The sequence below is a fragment of the Miniopterus natalensis genome, chromosome 10, assembly GCF_054644295.1.
Source record: "Miniopterus natalensis isolate mMinNat1 chromosome 10, mMinNat1.hap1, whole genome shotgun sequence".
Lineage (NCBI taxonomy): Eukaryota > Metazoa > Chordata > Mammalia > Chiroptera > Miniopteridae > Miniopterus > Miniopterus natalensis.
The window spans coordinates 84446277-84466237 of NC_142090.1; the positions used below are offsets into that span (position 1 = coordinate 84446277).

General features: G+C 54.1%; 2 protein-coding genes and 1 long non-coding RNA gene across 3 annotated transcripts; 2 read left to right on the plus strand and 1 right to left on the minus strand.

Annotated features, from left to right (window-relative positions):
* Nucleotides 1–5581: 5581 nt before the first annotated feature.
* On the plus strand, nt 5582–8733 carry TMED4 (transmembrane p24 trafficking protein 4). The gene is made up of 5 exons (XM_016219284.2): nt 5582–5756; nt 5874–5974; nt 6104–6229; nt 6473–6619; nt 7730–8733. Exons 1-5 carry the CDS (start codon nt 5597–5599, stop codon nt 7877–7879), a joined length of 684 nt encoding a protein of 227 aa, XP_016074770.1. The 5' UTR covers nt 5582–5596; the 3' UTR covers nt 7880–8733.
* Nucleotides 7322–8183, minus strand: LOC148092319 (uncharacterized). Its single transcript, XR_015715202.1, has 3 exons — nt 7694–8183; nt 7523–7610; nt 7322–7373 (listed from the first exon to the last, which is right to left on the minus strand). It is a non-coding gene; the product is annotated as an uncharacterized LOC148092319 (long non-coding RNA).
* Nucleotides 8734–11307: 2574 nt separating the features above from the next.
* DDX56 (DEAD-box helicase 56) lies at nt 11308–17747 on the plus strand. The gene is made up of 14 exons (XM_016219262.2): nt 11308–11382; nt 11549–11710; nt 12250–12410; nt 12568–12738; nt 12862–12952; nt 13447–13691; nt 14000–14119; nt 14642–14755; nt 14848–14942; nt 15605–15678; nt 15763–15852; nt 16337–16442; nt 17121–17191; nt 17578–17747. Exons 1-14 carry the CDS (start codon nt 11323–11325, stop codon nt 17653–17655), a joined length of 1638 nt encoding a protein of 545 aa, XP_016074748.2. The 5' UTR covers nt 11308–11322; the 3' UTR covers nt 17656–17747.
* The last annotated feature ends 2214 nt before the right edge of the window (nt 17748–19961 follow it).

The window sequence follows — 19961 nt, forward strand, 5'->3', positions numbered from 1 at the left end:
GGCCCTGGGTGCGCGGGGCCGCCCTGCGAGCCGCGTCTAGAAAGGGGTCCGCGCGGGACGGGCCGCGGGTGTCGGAGGCCTGCGAGGGGAGCCGAGGAGGGCGGGCGGCGAGGAGCCTGGGCCCGCGGGGGTGGGAGGGGGCCGGAGGCCCGGGCGCACCGGCGCGTCGTGGACACGGGGGTCCCCCGAATGGGCCGCGGTGGGCGCCGGTGCACCCCGTGCAAGCGGGCGTCGGCTTCGAGACGTTGCTTCCTGGCCGCTGAGAGAGAAGCGGCGCTGCCGCCGGACACCGCGCTGACCGGCTGACCGCGAGGTGCGGCCCCACTTCAGGCTCAGCGAGAAAAGCGGTGTTCGCCTCGAAGTACGGGGAGTGGCGGGCCGGCCTTCGGAGGCGGCGAGGCCCTCGCTGCGCGGAGGAAACCGCGCCCGCTTTATCTCGTTAATCCTCACCGGGGCATCTCCCACTGGCTCTTAGCAGTGGGGCAGCGCCCGCCCGCTGACCGCCGCTCGCCGCGCCCGCCCCGCGGACGGGGAGCCCGCGGACCCACGGCTCAGGGCGGCGGGCGGCAGGAGGGAGCTGGAGCTTAGAGCGCTTTGTCTCCCCGAGTTGTGAGTTTATCTTCGGCGTTTGCGGCGGGCGATGCTGGGTTTCCTCCTCCCAGGGAGGACAGTCGTCTTTGTAATAAACGGCCCCATTGAAAGACTGTGTTAAGTAGGTGGCAGCGTCGGAAGGCGGCATCCAAGTGGCCGGCGTCGGGGAAGCCGCGTGCTCGCTGCAACCTCGAGACCAGGCCGCGCCCGGCGCTGCAGCAGCGGCCCCGGGGCGACGGGGGCAGGGATGTGACCCGAGACCTGCCCGGGCAGCTGCGTAGAGGGCACACGGCTGAGTCGGCCCGAATCCAGGCTGGGGACCGTGTCACTCACTCGGGCTGCGATTCGGACTGAGCAGTTTCTAAACGGGAAGGGCAAAGCGGGGGGGGGGGGGGGGGGGGGGGTTCTGTCTTGCCCTTAAGAAGGGAGCGCTGTATAAATGCTTGAAAGAACCACGTTGGGCCGATGGGCGGGATAAGGACCTGGAGACTGGGAGAAAGCAAAGGAACCAAGGGACAACCTCAGTGTGTTTTCTTTCCCTTTTTTAAAAATTGTGGTAAAGTATATAAATGAATATACTTGCCATTTAAAGTGTACAACTTAGTGGCATAATTACATTCACAATGTTGTACAGCCGTCACCATTATTTCCAGAACTTTTCACCACTCCAAACAGAAACTCTTAACCATTATGTAGTAACTTCCCATCCAGTCCCCTCTCCCTTCTCCCCTATGCTTTCTATCTCTATAAATTGACAACTCTGAGTACCTCATGTAAGTGAATGCATACAGTACTTGTCCTGTGTCACTTATTTTTACTTAACATGTTGCAGGGTTCATCCATGTTGTAGCATGTGTCAGAAATTTTTATGGCTGAATATATTCCGTTGTATGAACATGCTGCACCTTTGTCTACCTATCAGTTGATGGACATTGATTATCCCAGTACCGTCTGCTGAAGAGATGATTCTTTCCCCATTGAATGGACTTGGCATCCTTTTTGAAAATCAATGGGCTCTCTATATATTGGATTTATTTCTGCACTCTAAATTCTGTTCCATTAGTCTATATGCTATCTTTATACCAGCATCATACTGTTTTGATTATCATAGCTTGGTAGTCAGTTTTGAAATCCAGAAGTGAGTTCTCCAACTTCTTTTTTAAGATTGTTTTGGTCATGTGGCTCCCCTTGCAAATTCATATGAATTTATTTTTTCAAACGCTGCATTAAATTTATTGGGGTGACAGTGGTCAATATGAACATACAGGTTTCAGGTGTGGGCTTCGATGCTACAAGATCTATACATTGCTCTGTGTGCCCACCACCCAAAGTCACACCCTGTCCCATCACTGTACATCAAGAACCCCTTCACCCTCTCACCCCCTTTCCTCTGGCAGCCATCACACTGCTGTTTGTGTCCACGAGTTCCACTTTTATATCCCACATCATATACATTTAATGTTTGTCTTTTCACCTGCAAAAAAGGTTGTAGAAATTTTGATACGGATTGTGTTGAGTCTGTAGACTGCTTTGGGTAGTATTTACATCTTAACAATATTAAGTCTTCCAGACTATGAACATGGGATGACTTTTCCACTTATTTGTGTCGTCTTTAATTTCTTTCTGCATTGTATTGTAGTTTTTGGTGTACAAGTCTTTTACCTTTGTTAAATTATTCCTAGGTATTTTACATTTTTGGATGCATTTGTAGTGGAATTGCTCTCAACTTTCTTTTCCATTTACTAGTGTATTGATTGTTGTGCATTGACTTGTGTCCTGCAACTTGACTGAATTTATTAGCTCTAGTAGTTTTCCTTTGGATTCTTTGGGATTTTCCATATATGAGATTATGTCATCTATGAATAAAGGTAGCTTTTCTTCCTTCCCAGTTTGGATATCCTCTGTTTCATTTTCTTGCCAAATTGCTCTGGCTAGAACTTCTAGTACTTTGTTGAGTAGAAACAGTGAGTGAGGGTAAGCACTCTTGCCTTGTTCAGTCTTTCACCGTTAGGGTTACTGTGGGATTTTCGTAGATACCCTTTATCATGTTGAAGTTTTCTATTCCTAGTTTTTGGAGTGGTTTTGAGATGAAAGGGTGTGGGATGTGAAGTGCCTTTTCTCGATCAATTGAGGTAATCATGTGTTTTTCCCCCCTTTCATTCTATCATTGTGGTGTATTACATTGATTGATTTTCTTATGTTGGATTGTCCTTGCATTCATGGGGCAGATCCCACTTGGTCATGACATATAATTGTCTAAATAGGCTGTTGGATTTGGATTACTAATATTTTGTTGAGGTTGTTTGTTTGTTTTTAGTTTTGTTGTTGAGTGTTGCATCTATATTTATAATGGATTTCGTCTAATTTTCTTGTGATGTTTTTGGCCTTAGTATTAGTGTAGTGCTGGCCTTACCCAGTGAGTTAGGAAGTGTTCCCTCCTCTTCAATTTGTCGGTAGAGCTTAGGTAGGATTGGTGTTAATTCTTTCAGTGTTTAATAGACTTCCCCAGGGAGGCCATCAGTTCCCTACCAGTTCCTGTTGCTGTTATGCTACTTCAGGTAATGTGTGTGTGCAATTGTTCATAATATTCTCTCAGCCTTTTTATTTCTCTAAGATCAGTAGTAATGTCTCTCATTTCTTTCCTGATTTATGTCTTTTTTTTGTCAGTGTAGCTAAAAGTTTGTCAGGTTTGTTGGTCTTTTCAGAGAACCAACTTTTACTTTCATTGACTTTTTTTTTTTTAATCGTCACCAGAGGTTATTTTTTCCTTTGCTTTTCAGAGAGAGTGGATGGGGGAGACATCAATGTGAGAGGGACACATTGGTTGGTTGCCTCCATGGGCACCCACACGGGCGCCCCGGAATTGAGCCTGCAACCAAGCCTGGCACCCTTCCGTGTGCGGGCTGACACTCTAGCCACTGAGCCAAGCCGGCCAGAGCTCATCGACTTTTTAAATTTTTTTATTTATCTCTAATTTTTTAAATAATTTTTTTAAATCCTCACTTGAGGCTTTTTTTGTTTTTGGTTTTTTGTTTTTTAGACAGAGAACATCAATGTGAGAGAGAAACATCGATCAGTTGCCTTCCACGTGTGCCCTGGCAGGGATTTGCAGGCACCACCTTTTGGTGTGGGGGATGATGCTCTAGTCAACGGAGCCACGCCGGCCAGGCTACTTACCTGTGATTTTTATTTGTTCCTTTCTTCTACCTTTGGGTTTAGCTTGCCTTTTTTTTTTCGTGTTTTTTTTCCTTCAAAATGTAAAGTTAGGTTACAGGTTTAATACCTTTTTTAAGTGTAGACATTTATGGCTATAAATTCTCCTCTGAACACTGCCTTCACTGCTTCCCATGGCTTTTGCTCAATATGCTTCTTCATCAAACTGTACATTCTTCGTTCATTGAATAAATATTTATTTATACCAGCCTGGTTCTCGGTGCTGGGGATACCGAGGTGAATGCGCCAGGCAGGCAGCATCTATATTGTGATGGGGCTGCCATTTAGGGTGAACCAACAAGACAGTAACGGATGGTTTCAAACCCATGACACCGGGCACTGCTTTAACTTTTAAATTTCATTTTAAGTAGGTAACATATACACATGGATCAAAAAGAGATTCAAAGGCCCTGGCTGTAGGCTCGGCTGGAGCACCAGCGGTGCCCGGGAGGGGCCTTCAGCTCCTGGCAGGGCGAGGGCCCGAGTCCGGGTTCCATCCCTAGTCGGGGTGGGTGCTGGAAGCAGCAGGTGGATGTCCCTCCCTCCCTCCCTCCCTCTCTCAAAAAAAAAAGCAACCTGTTGAATGGAAAAAATATTTTTTAAGAAGGTCTAATTTGCAAACTCTGTCGCCTCTGGCTCCCTTTCCTCGTCGTCTGTTCGCGGCGTTGGGGGCGCCCTCGCCCCTTCCCGGGCGCCTCGTGGCGCGGGGTGGTTTGGGGGTTGGCCTCTCCCCGGACGGCCCAACAGGGCTTCGTTCCAGCGACGGGCGGCTCGGGAGGTGGGGTGTCAGCTGGGGTCCAAGTGGAAATGGGGGCGCGAAGGCCCGGGCCTCGGCCCCGCGCGGCGGGTCCCTCGGCGGGAGGAGCGCGGCAGCGGGAGGGCGGCGCTGCTGCACCGCGCCGGGGTCGCGGCTTCCCGGGACCGCGCGCCTTCCCCTCGCCGTGCGCGTGGCCCCCCGCGAGTTCCGCAGGGCCGGCCGGCGGTCACGTCCTGGGTGTGCCGCGTTAGCTCGAGCTCCCGTGCCCTGCGAGGGGAGCCCCCCGGGCTAGAAGCGCCGGCCGCCTTCGCCAGGGCGGCCATTACGTAGATAAACACGTTTATGTTGACTCCCGGGAGGAAGAGAGGCGTCCGCGGGGAGGGTCCGGGACGGGCCGCCTCCTGCGCGCCCCCTGCCGGGGATGGGCCCAGGCCCCCACCTGGAGCTGACCCTGGTTCCCCCGTCGGTGCCCAGCCAGAGCCGCACCGGGGCAGGACGGCCACCTTTAAAATCTAAGACCGGGTCGTTCCTCAAACAAAACCCCCTAAGGGGCCCTCACTTGCCAAAGCCCGTAAGAGGCCCACCGGGCTACGAGCCCCGCCCGCCCGGCCGGGACGGCTCTCCTCCCGCGGCCCCGCCCGCCGTCCCGGCTCCCTCCCAGCTCTCGCGGGATGACAGGCGCACGCCCACCGCGCGGGCCGACCCGACGCTGGGCCGGGGCCAGAGGGGAGTTTCGGCGCAGGCGCGCTCCCCACGCCGTCCCGTTACGTGTACTCGAGCGGGGCGCAGGCGCACGCACGCGCGCTGGGCTGAAGGCGAGCCTCGCCGGTACTGGACACGTCACTAGGGGGCGCCAGAGCCCCTCTCCCAGCCCCGGGGTCCCGCGCATGCGCACTCTCCGCTCGCCTGTGCTCCAGTTGGGAAGACGCAGGGCGAGCGTCAGTGCGCGCGCGCGCTCTGCGCCGGCCGAGCTGAGCTGCGTCGCCGGGAAGCGGGGCGCAGGCGTGCGCAGGCGCGTTGGCCGAAGGGCGCGCGATGACAGGTGTCGCGTCCCTACGGCGACCTGCGATGGGGCGGCCGGCCTTGCTGCTGCTCGCGCTGTGCGCGGTGGGCGTCCGGGGGCTCTACTTCCACATCGGCGAGACCGAGAAGCGCTGCTTCATCGAGGAAATCCCCGACGAGACCATGGTCATCGGTTAGGCCGGGCGGGGGTGGACAGGGCCCCGCGCGGCCCCAGACGCGGACGCGGCCCCCTTCCGAGCGTGGGAGCCGGGTAGACGGGCCGCGTTGTGACAGCTCTGTCGCTCCGCAGGGAACTACCGCACCCAGATGTGGGATAAGCAGAAGGAGGTCTTCCTGCCCTCCACCCCCGGCCTGGGCATGCACGTGGAGGTGAAGGACCCCGAAGGCAAGGTAGGCCCTCGCGGGCTGCATCAGGCCGGCCTCCTCTGGAGCCCTCTGGGGTGCGCGGAGTCTGGAGAACATCAGCTGCCCCTGGAGAGGTCAGTGCGGGTGGGGCTTTCACTGACTGTCGTGTTGCAGGTGGTGCTGTCCCGGCAGTACGGCTCCGAGGGACGCTTCACCTTCACTTCCCACACCCCTGGTGACCATCAGATCTGCCTGCACTCCAACTCCACCAAGATGGTGCTCTTCGCTGGCGGCAGGCTGGTAAGAGAATGTTCTTTGGCTACAGCTTGGAACCTCTCACTTGGTTCCAAAGTTCTGATTTATTGCCATTATAATTTATGACACTGTGGCATAGTCACAGCTGGGGAAACAGATGTTGACTTTCTGTCCCACAGTCAAGTGTAAGAGTGGGTTGCATAGTCTGGAACAGGCCATCTGAGGCTCCCCCACTCCTGTTTCTTACTCTGTGGCTTTGGGGCTCTGACCGACCCTGTGTCCTTGTAGCGTGTGCATCTAGACATCCAGGTCGGGGAGCATGCCAACAACTACCCTGAGATTGCGGCCAAGGACAAACTGACAGAGCTGCAGCTCCGAGCCCGCCAGCTGCTTGATCAGGTGGAACAGATCCAGAAGGAGCAGGACTACCAAAGGGTAAGGGCATGTCGCTGTACTGGGACCTGGCAGTTGACCTTTATAACCACCACACCCACTGAAGTTTCTGCTTGGGGCCTGCCCCATGCACTGTTCAGAGTGTGGAATGGAGGGTATCAGAGCAGTGATTTTCAACCTTTTTCATCTCATGGCACACATGAACTAATTACTAAAACTGCAGCACACCAAAAACATATTTTTTGCTGATGTGAAAAAAAAAAGGTATAGTTTTTTTGTTTGTGAATCCTCACCTGAGGACGTTTTTTCCATTGATTCTTGGAGAGAGTGGAAGAGAAACATCGATGTGAGAGAGACACATTTATTGGTTGCCTCCCAACTGGGGCCGGGAATCGAACCTGCAACCTAGGTACGTGGTCTTGACTGGAAATTGAGCCTGAGAACCATAGGACCCTTCTGTTTGCAGGTCGACACTCTAACGACCCAGCTGCATAAGCCAGGGCTAGGTATAATTTCAATTCATTCACACTGGACGGCTATTGTTGTGCTGGCCATTGTCATTTAAATATATATATATGTCTATTGATTTCAGAGACAGGAAGGGAGAGAGAGAGATAGAAACATCCTTGATGAGAGAGTCATTGATTGGCTGCCTCCTGCACGCCCCCTGCTGGGGATTGAGCCCACAACAGGGGCATATGTCCCAACTGGGAATCGAACCACGATCTCCTGGATCATAGGCTGATGCTCAACCGCTGAGCCATGCTGGCTGGGCCTCATTTCTTTATTTGACAATCTAAGGGAAAAGAGGTCAGTGCCCCTGCCTAGTCAGTCAGGAATTACATGTTTTAAAAATTGTTGCGGCACAACGGTTGAAAATCACTGGTTTAGAGGGCTCTTTAAGTTCTGAAGAATAAAGTGAAAATCTAGGCATCGCCTGTTTACCTTGGGATCTTGCTTGAAGTGGTAGGAGTATGATGTCTCAGCAGAGATGCTTGTGGAGAGGCCACAGATCAGTTCTGTGGGGCACTCCCTGTGGAGTAAGGCAGTACAGAAGGTGTTTACACAGTTGAGTGGTCCTATACGGGGGAAGGGGGGAGGGTGGGGTAGTTTTACCTGCACATTTAATCCTGGGTCCGTTGTCCCACACAGTATCGTGAAGAGCGCTTTCGTCTGACCAGTGAGAGCACCAACCAGAGGGTCCTGTGGTGGTCCATCACTCAGACTGTCATTCTCATCCTCACTGGCATCTGGCAGATGCGTCACCTCAAGAGCTTCTTTGAGGCCAAGAAGCTAGTGTAGTGTCCTCTCTGTATGAAATTCCCTCTCACCTCAGTTATTTGGTACTTTCCCCACAGAATACCTTATCCACCTAGCTTGTGAGGGGAAAAAAAATGAAAAAAAGAGTATAAACCACATTGGTTCCCTGGCAATAGAGCATCCCGATCAGCCACTTGTAAACACTGGTTCTCAAGGACACAGGACATTGGTCCAAGCTTTCAAAGATGTCTTGGGGTTTGTGCAGTCAGAACTGACCCAGGACTAAGTCTTGCTTCTTTCACCTCCAGTGAGTCCCCTCCATCCTCTCACAAAATGAGCAAATGACGTCTTTCCTGTAACTTCTGTCTACTGGTGCCGTAGGAGAAGGAAATGCCCTGCCAAGGAGGTCCCGCCTCCCTGCTCCCATCAGTCCTGGGTTCACTCAGTGGCTTCGTGAATGTAAATAAGGGACGGAGGCCCTAGGGGATTGAAATGTTTTTCTATATATTAGAACTATTTTTTGATAAATTATATATTTTCTTTGCTAGTTGAAGTGTTAACTGCCTGTGTGTGACTAGCTGACAATGCCAATGCAGCCCTCTATGCATTCTGTTTACCCACACATTTTTGATAACTACTGTGGCAGCTCTCAGGTTTTCAGCCGTCTGTGGGCCAGAAAGCAGATGTCCCAGCTGCTATCGAGGCTGTATCAATAGAGGGCCAAGCAGAGAGTCCTCTGGGACACTTGAGATTTCATCAAACAACTCCCCAAGGCAGGATACTCTTCCCCTCCCTCTTCCCCTGATCTTTATTTAAGCTATAGTAAATGTTTTCATGGACCAGGTTTGGTTCTTTATACAGATTTTTTCCAGTGAAATAAAATGTGTTGTACTAGCTGTGTTTGAAATGAAATCAGAGGTTGTGGGGAGTCGAGGCACATGGACATGAAGGAAAGACGACCTCTGCAGCTGACCTGCAGTATGTGGGCTTATGGTGCTAGGGTGTGGCCTGACCACAGTCTTAGGATGTGGGTGACGAGTAGTTGCTCAGCCATTCAGAGGTCAACCAAGTAGACGCATCAGCAAGGGATCATGGGAGGGGGCTAAGGCCCCGGATCATAAGTTTAAGCAGATCTCACTACACTTCCCTCATGCTGTCTGCTGTAGGAAACAGTGCCATTAGTTGCCCTTTCTTGACATTTTACTTCATGGTTTTATCTGATCTACAGAACTAAATTCTCCCCTTCATATTTCTCTCTTTATGTCTGATACTATTCCATATATGTAGCTATTTTTACTTGTAAAAATATATGCAATTTAGATTTATGGGCATTGTCATTTAATATTTTTGTAATTATTTTTGAAATTCTACATATTCCTCATATTTTTAATTCTGGATGGCCGTGTTAGCCCAGTGAGGGGAAATGCCATAATTGATATATCCAAAATTCTTTGGAAATTTAGAATAGTTGTCTTCATGTTAATGTTAACAGAAAATCAGATGGAACTAGCTGGCTATGTGGGCCACTGGCCTGAGGCTCTGGGGGAGTATGAGACATGTCAGGAAGGAACATGTGTCTGCCCTGTGGCTGCTACTAGGAATCCAGCCAGTAAAAGAGACGAGTCTGGGCTGTGGGAGGACAGGGAACTACAGGTGAGAGCTGAGGCTGGCTTCAAAAGTCTGCCAGTGGTAGACACCATTGCATCTTAATTATGTCGATAGGTCAGTAAGTCCTGGATTTCTCCTGTCAGTTTTTGACAGGAAGGGGAGCAGAGTAAGGACAGATGTGGGACTGCATTACACTACCCTGATGGGGCAGGTGGGAGAAAAATTTCCATACCGCTATGTGGTATTCACATATATTACAGCCTAAAATTTTTTTAAAAGTTTGGCTACATCCACAGAATCCTGGTGACACCCTCACCCCCATCGTACCCTGATTTCCTTTCTGAAATTCTTAGAGCATATTAACGTCATTACCAAACAGCCTTCCACCTCCTTACCTCAAAAAAGGAAGAAAGAGGGTTGAGGGAGCCATTCTATTCATGCCGTCTGCCATCCTGGCTTGGTCCCTAGCTCTAACGGACTGGCAGGCCCCATCTCCATCTTCTGGTCCCAGCCTCACTTGACCTGTGGTGCATGAACTGCTCTGTTCTCACCCTCACCTCTGGCAATCATGCTGGGCCAAAGTCAGAGCAGATGCAAAGGGCCACCAGGGAAACTCATCAACACAGATTCCTGATAACACCCAGAAAGATGGCCCTCCAATGATGTTCGTGTCCTAATCCCTGGAACCTGTGAATATGTTACCTAACATGGCAAAGGGAAATTAAGGGTGCTAACAGCTGATTTTAAAAGGGAGATTGTCCTGGGTTACCTGGGTTCCAGTGTGATCACAAGTTTCCTTAAAAGTGGAGGAGGGAGGCAAAGGAAGGTCACACCAAAGCTGAGAAGGCAAGACAGGAATTGTCCCTCTAGTCTCCAGAAGGGAATGCAGCCCTGCCAACAGCTTGATTTCAGTCCCAGGACCTTTTCAGACTTCTGACCTACGGAACCATAAGTAATAAATTCGAGCTGTTTTAAGCCACTAAGCTTATGGTAACTGTTATAGCAGCAATACCAAACTAATACAGGTAGGAACCAAGAAGCTGCCCCATTTTTTCCCCAAACTATAAAATAAGTTTATTTGGAAAGTCACAGAGGTAGAAGTGAGCCATAGGGGAAATGGGCTCAGGAAACAAGTTACAGAGGCAAAAGAAGGGCCTTGGAGCTTAGGAAAAACGAGCAAGGAAAACGTGCCTGGGGGCAAGAATCTTTTTTTTTAAAAATGTTTTTGTTGACTCCAGAGAGGGGAGAGAGATCAATGATGTGTCATTGGTCAGCTGCCTCCTGCTCGCCCCCTGCCGGGGATCAAGCCCTCAACCCGGGCACGTGCCCTGACCGACTCCCGCCATCTCCTGGTTCACCGGTCCACGCTCAAGCCCCGACAGCCAGGTTTGGGGACCCCAGACAGGCCTCCCTTCCTCCGTGTCCCCGGCTACCCATTCCAACCCTCGTCCGGGCACAGTCCAATGGCTGCGGCCGGGAACCTCAGCCGGCCTCTGGCCTCTACCACACGCCTGCACCCGCTGTCACCCGCGTTTACTCAGAAAGCTGTAGTCCCCGCTCCCGTTCCCGCGTCCCCACCACTGCCACGGGCGGCCCGGGCCTGGCCCCCGCAGGGGCCCACGTCCTGAGCGCAGCAGGCGGGCAGCCGGGCTCTCACGGGCCCCGCGGCGACCCCGGCCCACGTTCGCCAGCCGCCTCTGCCCCGAGACCCGGGCCCCACGCGCCGCCGCAGCCGTAGGGCTCCGCCGGAACACCGGAAGCCTAGCCTCGAGCACTTCCGGAAGTGATGGCTCCTCCGACGCTGATTGGTTTTGCTTTGACCCGCCCACGGGAAGCACTCCTGCCGCGCGTGCGCGCTGTCGCTGCAGAGCCCCAGGATGGCGGACGCCGAGGCTTTGGGATTCGAACACATGGGCTTGGACCCCCGGCTCTTGCAGGTACCCGGAGGGCGAGGGAGCCGGGCCGGCCTGGCGGGGGGCGGGGGACGGGGCGCTGAGAAGCCGGGTCGGCCTGGCGGGGGGCGGGGGACGGGGATTCGGGCCGGCCTGGCGGGGGGTGGCGACAGGACTGCCCGCCGCCTGAGCTGCTCCTCGTCTCTCCTAGGCCGTCACCGACCTGGGCTGGTCGCGGCCCACGCTGATCCAGGAAAAGGCCATCCCGCTGGCCCTGGAGGGGAAGGACCTCCTGGCTCGGGCCCGCACTGGCTCGGGGAAGACGGCCGCCTATGCCATTCCTCTGCTGCAGCTGCTGCTCCACAGGAAGGCGGTGGGTCGCAGGGAGGAGCCCCAAGGCGGGGGTGGGAGATGCAGGCGCTGAGTGTCCGTCATGCTCTTTTGGAAAGTCGTGTCGTTGTCCTGAGTCTTTTTTAAGAACCAGCCTTTCTTTTGGCTCTTTACCTGTGAGGGATGGCCCCAGAGAACCTAGTGCTGTGGTGGCAAACGTTCGGGGCTGGAATTCAGGTCACCTGGGTCCTGCTCCAGGCCCTTCTTGAGTAAATCATTTTATTTTCTTTCTGCTGTAAAAACTGGGCGTGTTTCCTTTTTCTACTTATAGGCTTTTGTGAAACTCCAGCCCCCTGGTTGGTGCATTTTAAGCAACTTGATAACCATAAAGTAATTTACCCTTTTTGAGGATCAGCACCTAGGAAAAGAGCCGTCTGTTTCACTCTGAGGTGGGGAGAAGTAAGCACTGCATTGTGTTCAAGTCACAGCAGTTGGGTCAGGTTGCTGGAAGGGTTAGAGAACACCAGACGGCCACGATGACATGAACTAATTGCCCGAAGTCTTTAATTCGTGCTCTTGCAGACCGGCCCCGCCATGGAGCAGGCTGTGCGCGGTCTTGTCCTTGTGCCCACCAAGGAATTGGCTCGGCAGGCCCAGTCCATGATTCAGCAGCTGGCTGCCTACTGTGCCCGAGACATCCGGGTGGCCAATGTCTCAGCTGCTGAGGACTCAGCCTCTCAGAGGTGGGTGAAAAGCCCCTGGGCTATAAGGGAATGAAGCTGCACTGAGATGTGGTGTTGGGTTTGTGTGCAGCAAGAAAGGGAGCTGGTCCCGGGTGAGCTCCCAGCTGTGGTCCCAGCTGTACCTTTTCTCTGACACTGAGGCGTTGCGCACCTGCAGAGCTGTGCTGATGGAGAAGCCAGACGTAGTGGTGGGAACCCCATCTCGCATATTAAACCACTTGCAGCAAGACAGCCTGAAGCTTCGGGAGTCCCTGGAGCTGCTGGTGATGGATGAGGCTGATCTTCTGTTCTCTTTTGGCTTCGAGGAAGAGCTCAAGAGTCTTCTGTGGTAAGGAAGAGGTGTGTGGGGGCTGCGAGTGGAGGCCTGGGCCTGGGGCAGGTGGTCAGAAGTCCAGCCGCCACAATAGAAGCCCTTAGAGCTCGAGTCTGATGGGGCTCTGTTTTATTTTAGTCACTTGCCCCGGATCTATCAGGCTTTTCTGATGTCAGCTACTTTTAATGAGGATGTGCAAACACTCAAGGAGCTGGTACTGCATAACCCGGTGAGTGCCCTGGGCAAGTGTCTAGAGTCACTGGCATGTGACGTTCTAAGGACTTGACCCTCCCTGCTCAAAGGAGCCTTTTGATGTTTAGGGAGGACAGTTTTGGTATAGTTCCAGGTGTCCCCTAGGGGTTCAAACAATACTTCGCCTAGAGCCCTGATCAGGGACCCCCAAAGGGCAAAAAGGATGCCTTTAGCAGCAGGGCCAAAGTTCTCTACTTATGTGACCTCTGCACTTCAGAAAGGTTGTGGCTGTAGGGCGTCTGGTCTTACTGCAGTCATTTGTCTTCATTTCTCTTTGTAGTGTGCCCCGAACACTTTGCATGTAGTTTTATGTCTTTTGTACCGCACAGTAGTTAGGGCCTTTTGGATCTTTATACCAGCTGGAGGGGACCCTTGGTGCCCTGCATTAACACGTTTGCACTGTGGTTGGCAAGCTGGTGGCTTGTGGTAGTGTTTCTGTCTTCTTTCCTGACCACAGGCCTGTCCCCCCAGGTTACCCTCAAGTTGCAAGAGTCCCAGCTGCCAGGACCAGAGCAACTACAGCAATTTCAGGTGGTCTGCAACACGGAGGAGGACAAGTTTCTGTTGCTGTATGCCCTGCTCAAGCTGTCGTTGATTCGGGGCAAGTCCCTGCTCTTTGTCAACACTCTAGAGCGCAGCTACCGTCTGCGCCTGTTCCTGGAGCAGTTCAGCATCCCTGCTTGCGTGCTCAACGGGGAGCTCCCCCTGCGCTCCAGGTGTGCCGCAGCTGATATCTCGGTTGAAATACTTTGAAGATGGGATTGGAAAGGGGAGACTCAGTTGATATTCCTGTTTTTTAAGTGCTTAAAGGCCAGACTCTGGCTTTGACTTATATTCAGTTATTGTGTCACAAACTCTGAGATGCCCGCTGTTCCTCTACAGCCGAGGGGGATGAGTCACAGATAAAGTAGGGGGGAGTTTCAGAAGAGGGAAAAGTCAGAAGGATGATGGTCATAGCAGTGCTGGGGCTGATGAGCTGCCTCCAGCTTGCTTTTGGGGCTGACCCTCCCCTCTTGGTCCACAGGTGCCACATCATCTCACAGTTCAACCAAGGCTTCTATGACTGTGTCATAGCTACTGATGCCGAAGTCCTTGGGGCCCCAGTCAAAGGCAAGCGTCGGGGCAAAGGGCTCAAGGGGGACAAGTGAGTATGTTTCTGTCCTTCCAGCCATCCCCAGGGAAATTGAAACCAGAGTGCCAGAGTGGGGAGCCAGGCCTGGCTGCTAGCATAGCCCACAGAGCCCAGGCTTGGCTGCTGGGCCTGGAGAAAGGGAGTGAAGGGTTCACATGGTCCCTGGCAGCACGAGGGGCCAGGCTGCTGGGTTGGCACACTAGCAAGGGAGACATCCCGGCCTGCATTGGGTGCAGCTGTGACATGGAGAGGGTAGTTCTGAGGGGGAAGGGATCCTGCAGTCTGCCTGCCTGATGGTGTTCTTGGATCACCCTGTCGGGCAGTGAATTCCCTTGTTGCCCTAGACCTTGAGGTCAGCCAAGGGTGTCGCTACCCCCTCTGCCTAGCTCCTGGAACAGTTCTGAACTTAGAGACTTACACTGCTAGGGTCCTGGGGCTCCACACAGCTTTGTTTGGAGATTCTGCTGATTAAATAAGCTTGAGAACACTAGCTGGGAGAGCAGGGGTGAATCTGCTATGGGGTGTTTCCTGCAGGGCCTCTGATCCAGAGGCAGGTGTGGCCCGTGGCATAGACTTCCACCACGTGTGTGCCGTGCTCAACTTTGACCTCCCCCCCAACCCCGAGGCCTACATCCATCGAGCCGGCAGGTAGGAGAGCTGATCATGGCAGGCCGGGCACCTGGACTGTGGGCAGTCCCAGGACTCAGGCCAAAGACATGGGCTGGGCCATCTCTTTGCAGGACGGCGCGCGCCAACAACCCAGGCGTAGTCTTGACCTTTGTGCTGCCCACAGAGCAGTCCCACCTGGGCAAGATCGAGGAGCTTCTCAGTGGAGGTGAGAGCCAGGGCCAGGCTTCTCCCAGGATGCCTTAGACCCAGTGATGGTGACAGAGCAAGGACAGGAGTGTAGCTAGCCACCACCTACCTGCTTGGCCCTGCTTGCCCCACGTCCCTCGCTCCACCCTCTCCCTGCCCCTGGTGCAGGCACTGCCCCTTCACAGATGAGTGAGCCCAGAATCACATTTGCTGCCTGCCCAAGGGGCAGAAGGGCCAAGGGTGCAGAAGGGGGTTTTGGGAAATGGGGAAGAGGCTGTTCGTGTCTCAGGAGGCGGCCGTAGGAGAGAGCACTGTCGTGGAGCAGCCATGTGGTTTTCTAGGCTGTGAGAAGAGAATGGTGGAGGAGGGGTAGGCGGGCTGCCGACCACCAGGACATTAAGGGCACAGGGTCCAAAGTGGCCTTGGGGGAGGAGAGGGTGGCTGGGCTGGTCCTGAGGATGAGGGATGTGACCAGCACTCAGGACACGTGGACGTTGAGCTGCCAGGCTGTAGCGTCCTGGAGAACTGTTGTGCCTGTGGGCAAGACCCAGGTTTCTTGCCGTGTATGCACATCACCTCTTGGGGAATGAGCCGCGGGGTGCCAGCTGCCTCACCCTAGGGAGGGGTGCAGGAGGCTGTGGGTCTGCAGCCTGGGGGCCACTCACTGCTGCTGCTCCACAGAGAACGGGGCCCCCACCCTGCTTCCCTACCAGTTCCGCATGGAGGAGATTGAGGGCTTCCGCTACCGCTGCAGGGTGAGTGGGCCAGGGCAGAGCGGTGGGTTCCTGTGGGAGGGGGACCGGGCAGCCCCAGTGCTCTGACCCTCCGCGTCCACCCAGGACGCCATGCGCTCAGTGACGAAGCAGGCCATCCGAGAGGCGAGGCTGAAGGAGATCAAGGAGGAGCTCCTGCACTCGGAGAAGCTGAGGGTGAGGAGGCGCCGGGCAGGGGTCACTGAGCTCAGTGCTGAGGCCTCAGCAGGTGGGGGCTTTTCAGCTGGGTGGTGACTGGAGGACGGTTGCCCTGTCAGTGACGACGTCTGTGGATGTGCATGGTTAAACATGTGTCCAAGGTCGTCACAGCGTTGTGAGTTCAGAGGTGGGACATCTGAGCATCTCTGGCAGGGACGTGCTGAACAAAGCGGGAAGCACTGCAGACGGGGAGTGCTGTTTATTGTTGGTGTGGGAACAGTCCTGGATGGCGCCAAGTGACAAGAGTGCGCTGTGCTACTGGGCAGTGTCTCTCAGGAACGGGACCGAGTGTGATGGGGGAAGGGAGATCCTATTGGCCACCGCCTCTGGGAGAGGATGGGGTGACTAGGACAGGTGGATCCTAAACACAAGCGATCCATTCAGAATCCCCACACAGTCACACACAGAGACACCCTGCAACTCACTCTCTCTCCCTTGACAGACTTACTTTGAAGACAACCCCAGGGACCTCCAGCTACTGCGCCATGACCTGCCCTTGCACCCCGCTGTGGTGAAGCCTCACCTGGGCCACGTCCCTGACTACCTGGGTGAGCACGGCCTGGGCAGGGCCTGGGCAGACCCTGAGCTGGTGTGGGGTGCAGTCAGTCCTTGGTGCTGTGGGCTGGGCTGACAGGACTATGGAGACTGGGCACACCTGCAGACACACATGGTCCCCAGTACATGCTGCTCTCTGCTGTGGAGACAGTTGGCACAGAGGAGCAAGGAGGGAGCCCCATCCTTGTCACATAGAAGCAGAGTCTTTTGCCAGCAGTGTGTGGCTGGCTGGCTAGGGCATCAGGGTATTGCTCAGAGGTCTTCTGATTGTGTGTCCTGGCTGGATGGGGCAGGTAGAGATGAGGGCAGAGGCCAAGGGTCCTGCAGTAGGTTGAGGGAAGCGATGTGCCTGACAGGTGATGGAAGGATGAATGGTAAAGGCTACCAGTTTGGGATGAATTTGTAGTAATAGGGCCACATGTGGAAGAGTCACGCATAGGTGTTTTTTTTCCTATTTTAGCAGCGTTCTCTTCAAGAATGTATCTTTATTTTTTTTCTTACACAATTATTGCAGCAGACTCTATGATGGCAATAGCTGTGTGGTCGCAGGCACTTTAACGTGGGACTGGAGTGGGGCCCTGGTCAGAATGGGGGAGAGCCTGCTGGAGAGCCCAGATGGTATGTGGGTGAGGAGGGGTCGGGTGGCAACTGCCAAGTCCTATTTCTTCCAGTTCCTCCTGCTCTTCGTGGCCTGGTTCACCCTCACAAGAAACGAAAGAAGCCATTCCCTAAGAAAGTCAAGGTATGTCCCTCAGGCCTGGATGACAGCTGTGGTCTCTCCCCCACCTTGTTCATTGTCACCAGGGTGTGCACACACCTTGGAGGAGACTGGCCCTAACAACTGGTCAAGACTCCTGGCAACCAGGTCAAAGCCATGGGGGCTGGGACTCCCTCAGCCACCCATATGTGCCTTCAAGAGCAAAGGAGTACCAGCTCTTCTGTCCCCACTGCCCTCCCTGTCCCCAGGCTGCAGGAGGAAGGTGGGGCTTGGCTGCCATCTACAGTGACCACAGCAGCTTCTGTCCTGGGCTCCTGGGCTGTAGGCCCTGTAGGGGCAATACCACCCACTTCCCAGAGTCTGTTTCAGTTTGGGCATTTTCCAGCTGACCTGTGACCTTGCCCTCACAGAAGGTGAAGGCCCAGAACCCACTGCGCAGCTTCAAGCACAGAAGAGAGAGGTGCAGACCCACGGCGGTGCCCTCCTGAGGTTGTCCATGCAGCCTCAGCTGTCTTCCTGGCCTCCTGAGCTGAGCACAGCGGGGAAGCAGGCTTCCCCCTCATGGACAGACGGACTGGATTTCCCTCCCTGGACAGACTGAATTCCACCTTGGACTGATGCACTAGGTTCCGGGGCAGGCAGACTGTGGCCTCCACATCTGTGGTGCTTCCAGGCTGGCATTTTGTGCCTTAAAGACAGAATAAAGGGTCTGGCTGCCTCGTTTTGGGCCTCCTGCAGGTAGTAAGTAACCACCCCCTGACACTGTTTCTGGGAGGCAGTGCCTGGCTCCCTGCCTGCTGCATGCAGGCCTCTATGGGATCAACAGTGTAGCATTGCAGCCTGGGAGACTCCTGCCTGTCCAGGTCTCTTTCTACCCCACACCTGCTCCTGTGGCCTCCTGTTTGGGTTCACACTGACCAGCCTCATGCTGACCAGCCTCTGTCCCCTGAAGCTTGGGAACGACAGTTCACCCACAGGGGAGATGAGCCTCCCTCACCTGGAGCCTGCTGCCTCACCCTCCAGTGGTGCCTAGGTAGATCCAGCCTTCTTTCCTTTGGCTGCTGGGGACACAGTGTCCTGAGCTCCTGGCACTGCTCTGCGCCTATTAGCACTGTTCTGCTGTTTCCAAGCACATGGGTTGGGATGTGATGGGCTCATGTTCGTTCTTTCAGCTGTCTACCCCAAACACCGTTCACACGCTCCACCAGGGGGCCAGGGCCATCCCAGGCCCTTTGGGAGCTGGGCGGCACCTAGTTACCTGATTTGAGCTAGAGTGGGCCCTGCCACTTGGTGGGGTTTAAATTAGCCAGGGCTGTGGAGAGAGTCCCTGTGCCCTGAGTGTGCAGAGGGAGGGTGTCCAGGGGCTCAGGCATCTCATTCAGGCCCCACACAGGCCTGTTTACACATGAGACTGAGGCCCTCAGAGGACTTGTGTATCTGATGCTGAAGCCTCTGTCCATAAGGAGCACATGAAGGGTCCCTGTGCCTGGAAAGCAAGGGGTGGGGCCAGCCTCCAGTTACTCAGCCAGCTGAGCAGTAGATAAGCTTGGTGGTTTCTAGGCCAACGAACTGGGACTGACGGCAGGGAGGTAAGAGGAGCTCTATGAGCATCTCCACCCGACTGGTAGTCATGCCCACACCTGAATGGACTCTGTATGCCAGGTGGGTGGGCACAGCCCTTGCATGCAAGCAGTTTTTTGGGAATCAAGAATCAGGCCATTGATGAGTCCCATCTCCTGGAGTCCACAAAGCATCCATCTGTCCTACAACACCTATTGGGGTCGTCCAGGTGCAGGCACTGGGCTGAGGACCAGAGGGAGTGTGGGCAGTGCTAGATGGCCACCACTGTCTGGGATGTCAGGGTACCAACAGGGTTATACAGGGCGCCACCCAGCTGGAGGAGCCAGGGGAAGCAGGCTGTCCAAGCAAGTGAGCCTGGGAAGGTGGGTGGGAACAGCAGACCTGACAGGGTACAGCATGTGGAAATACTGTGGGTGGGAGGGAGCCCCCCACATCTGAGCATGAAAAGAAAAAGTGGTCACAAAAATGAGCGAAGGCTGAGAAACTAACTTGACTTGCTTTTGAAAAGATAACAGTACATGTTCAAAGATACACATAGGTGCAGGTGGTATTTAAGCAGAGGAGTTCCCTGACCAGGTGGCCTGGGGCTGTGATGATAGATGCATGACAGAGTTCCTAGAAACCTCTGGACCCAGAGCATGAGCAGGCTCAGGTGCATTTCCCAGTCAAGCTGATCTCCATCTGCAGAGGATGTGACTCAAGATCAGTGACTCAGCTTTCCGGCTGTGGTTGGTTTGGGACTTTGGTCCCCAGGGGCATTTCCTCCCAAGGAGGACATGCAGAGGGCTCAAATTTTGAGGGAAGTGCCTCTGCCAAACGTCACCCTCTTTTTTTTCCAGAAAGGTGTTTGGACGTCCTGCCTCCTGGCAGGGGCGCTGTGAGTCACCTGTCCTGTGCTGGTCACAGCCATGGTGGTTTTTGTTGTTGTTCTTTTAAATATATCTTTATTGATTTCAGAGAGAGGAAAGGAGAGGGAGAGAGAAATAAAAACATTAATGATGAGTCATTGATTGAGCCCACAACCCAGGCATGTACCCCGACCAGGAACTGAACCCCGATTGCCTAGATCCTAGGTCGACGCTCAACTGCTGAGTCACGCCCGGCTGGGCTACAGCTTTGTTTACATGAAGAGAAAAGTCATTCACTGGCAGGGGAAAATGCCCAGGCCCAGCTTCCTTCCCGCCATGCTGGGCAGACTCACTCCTCCCAGGAC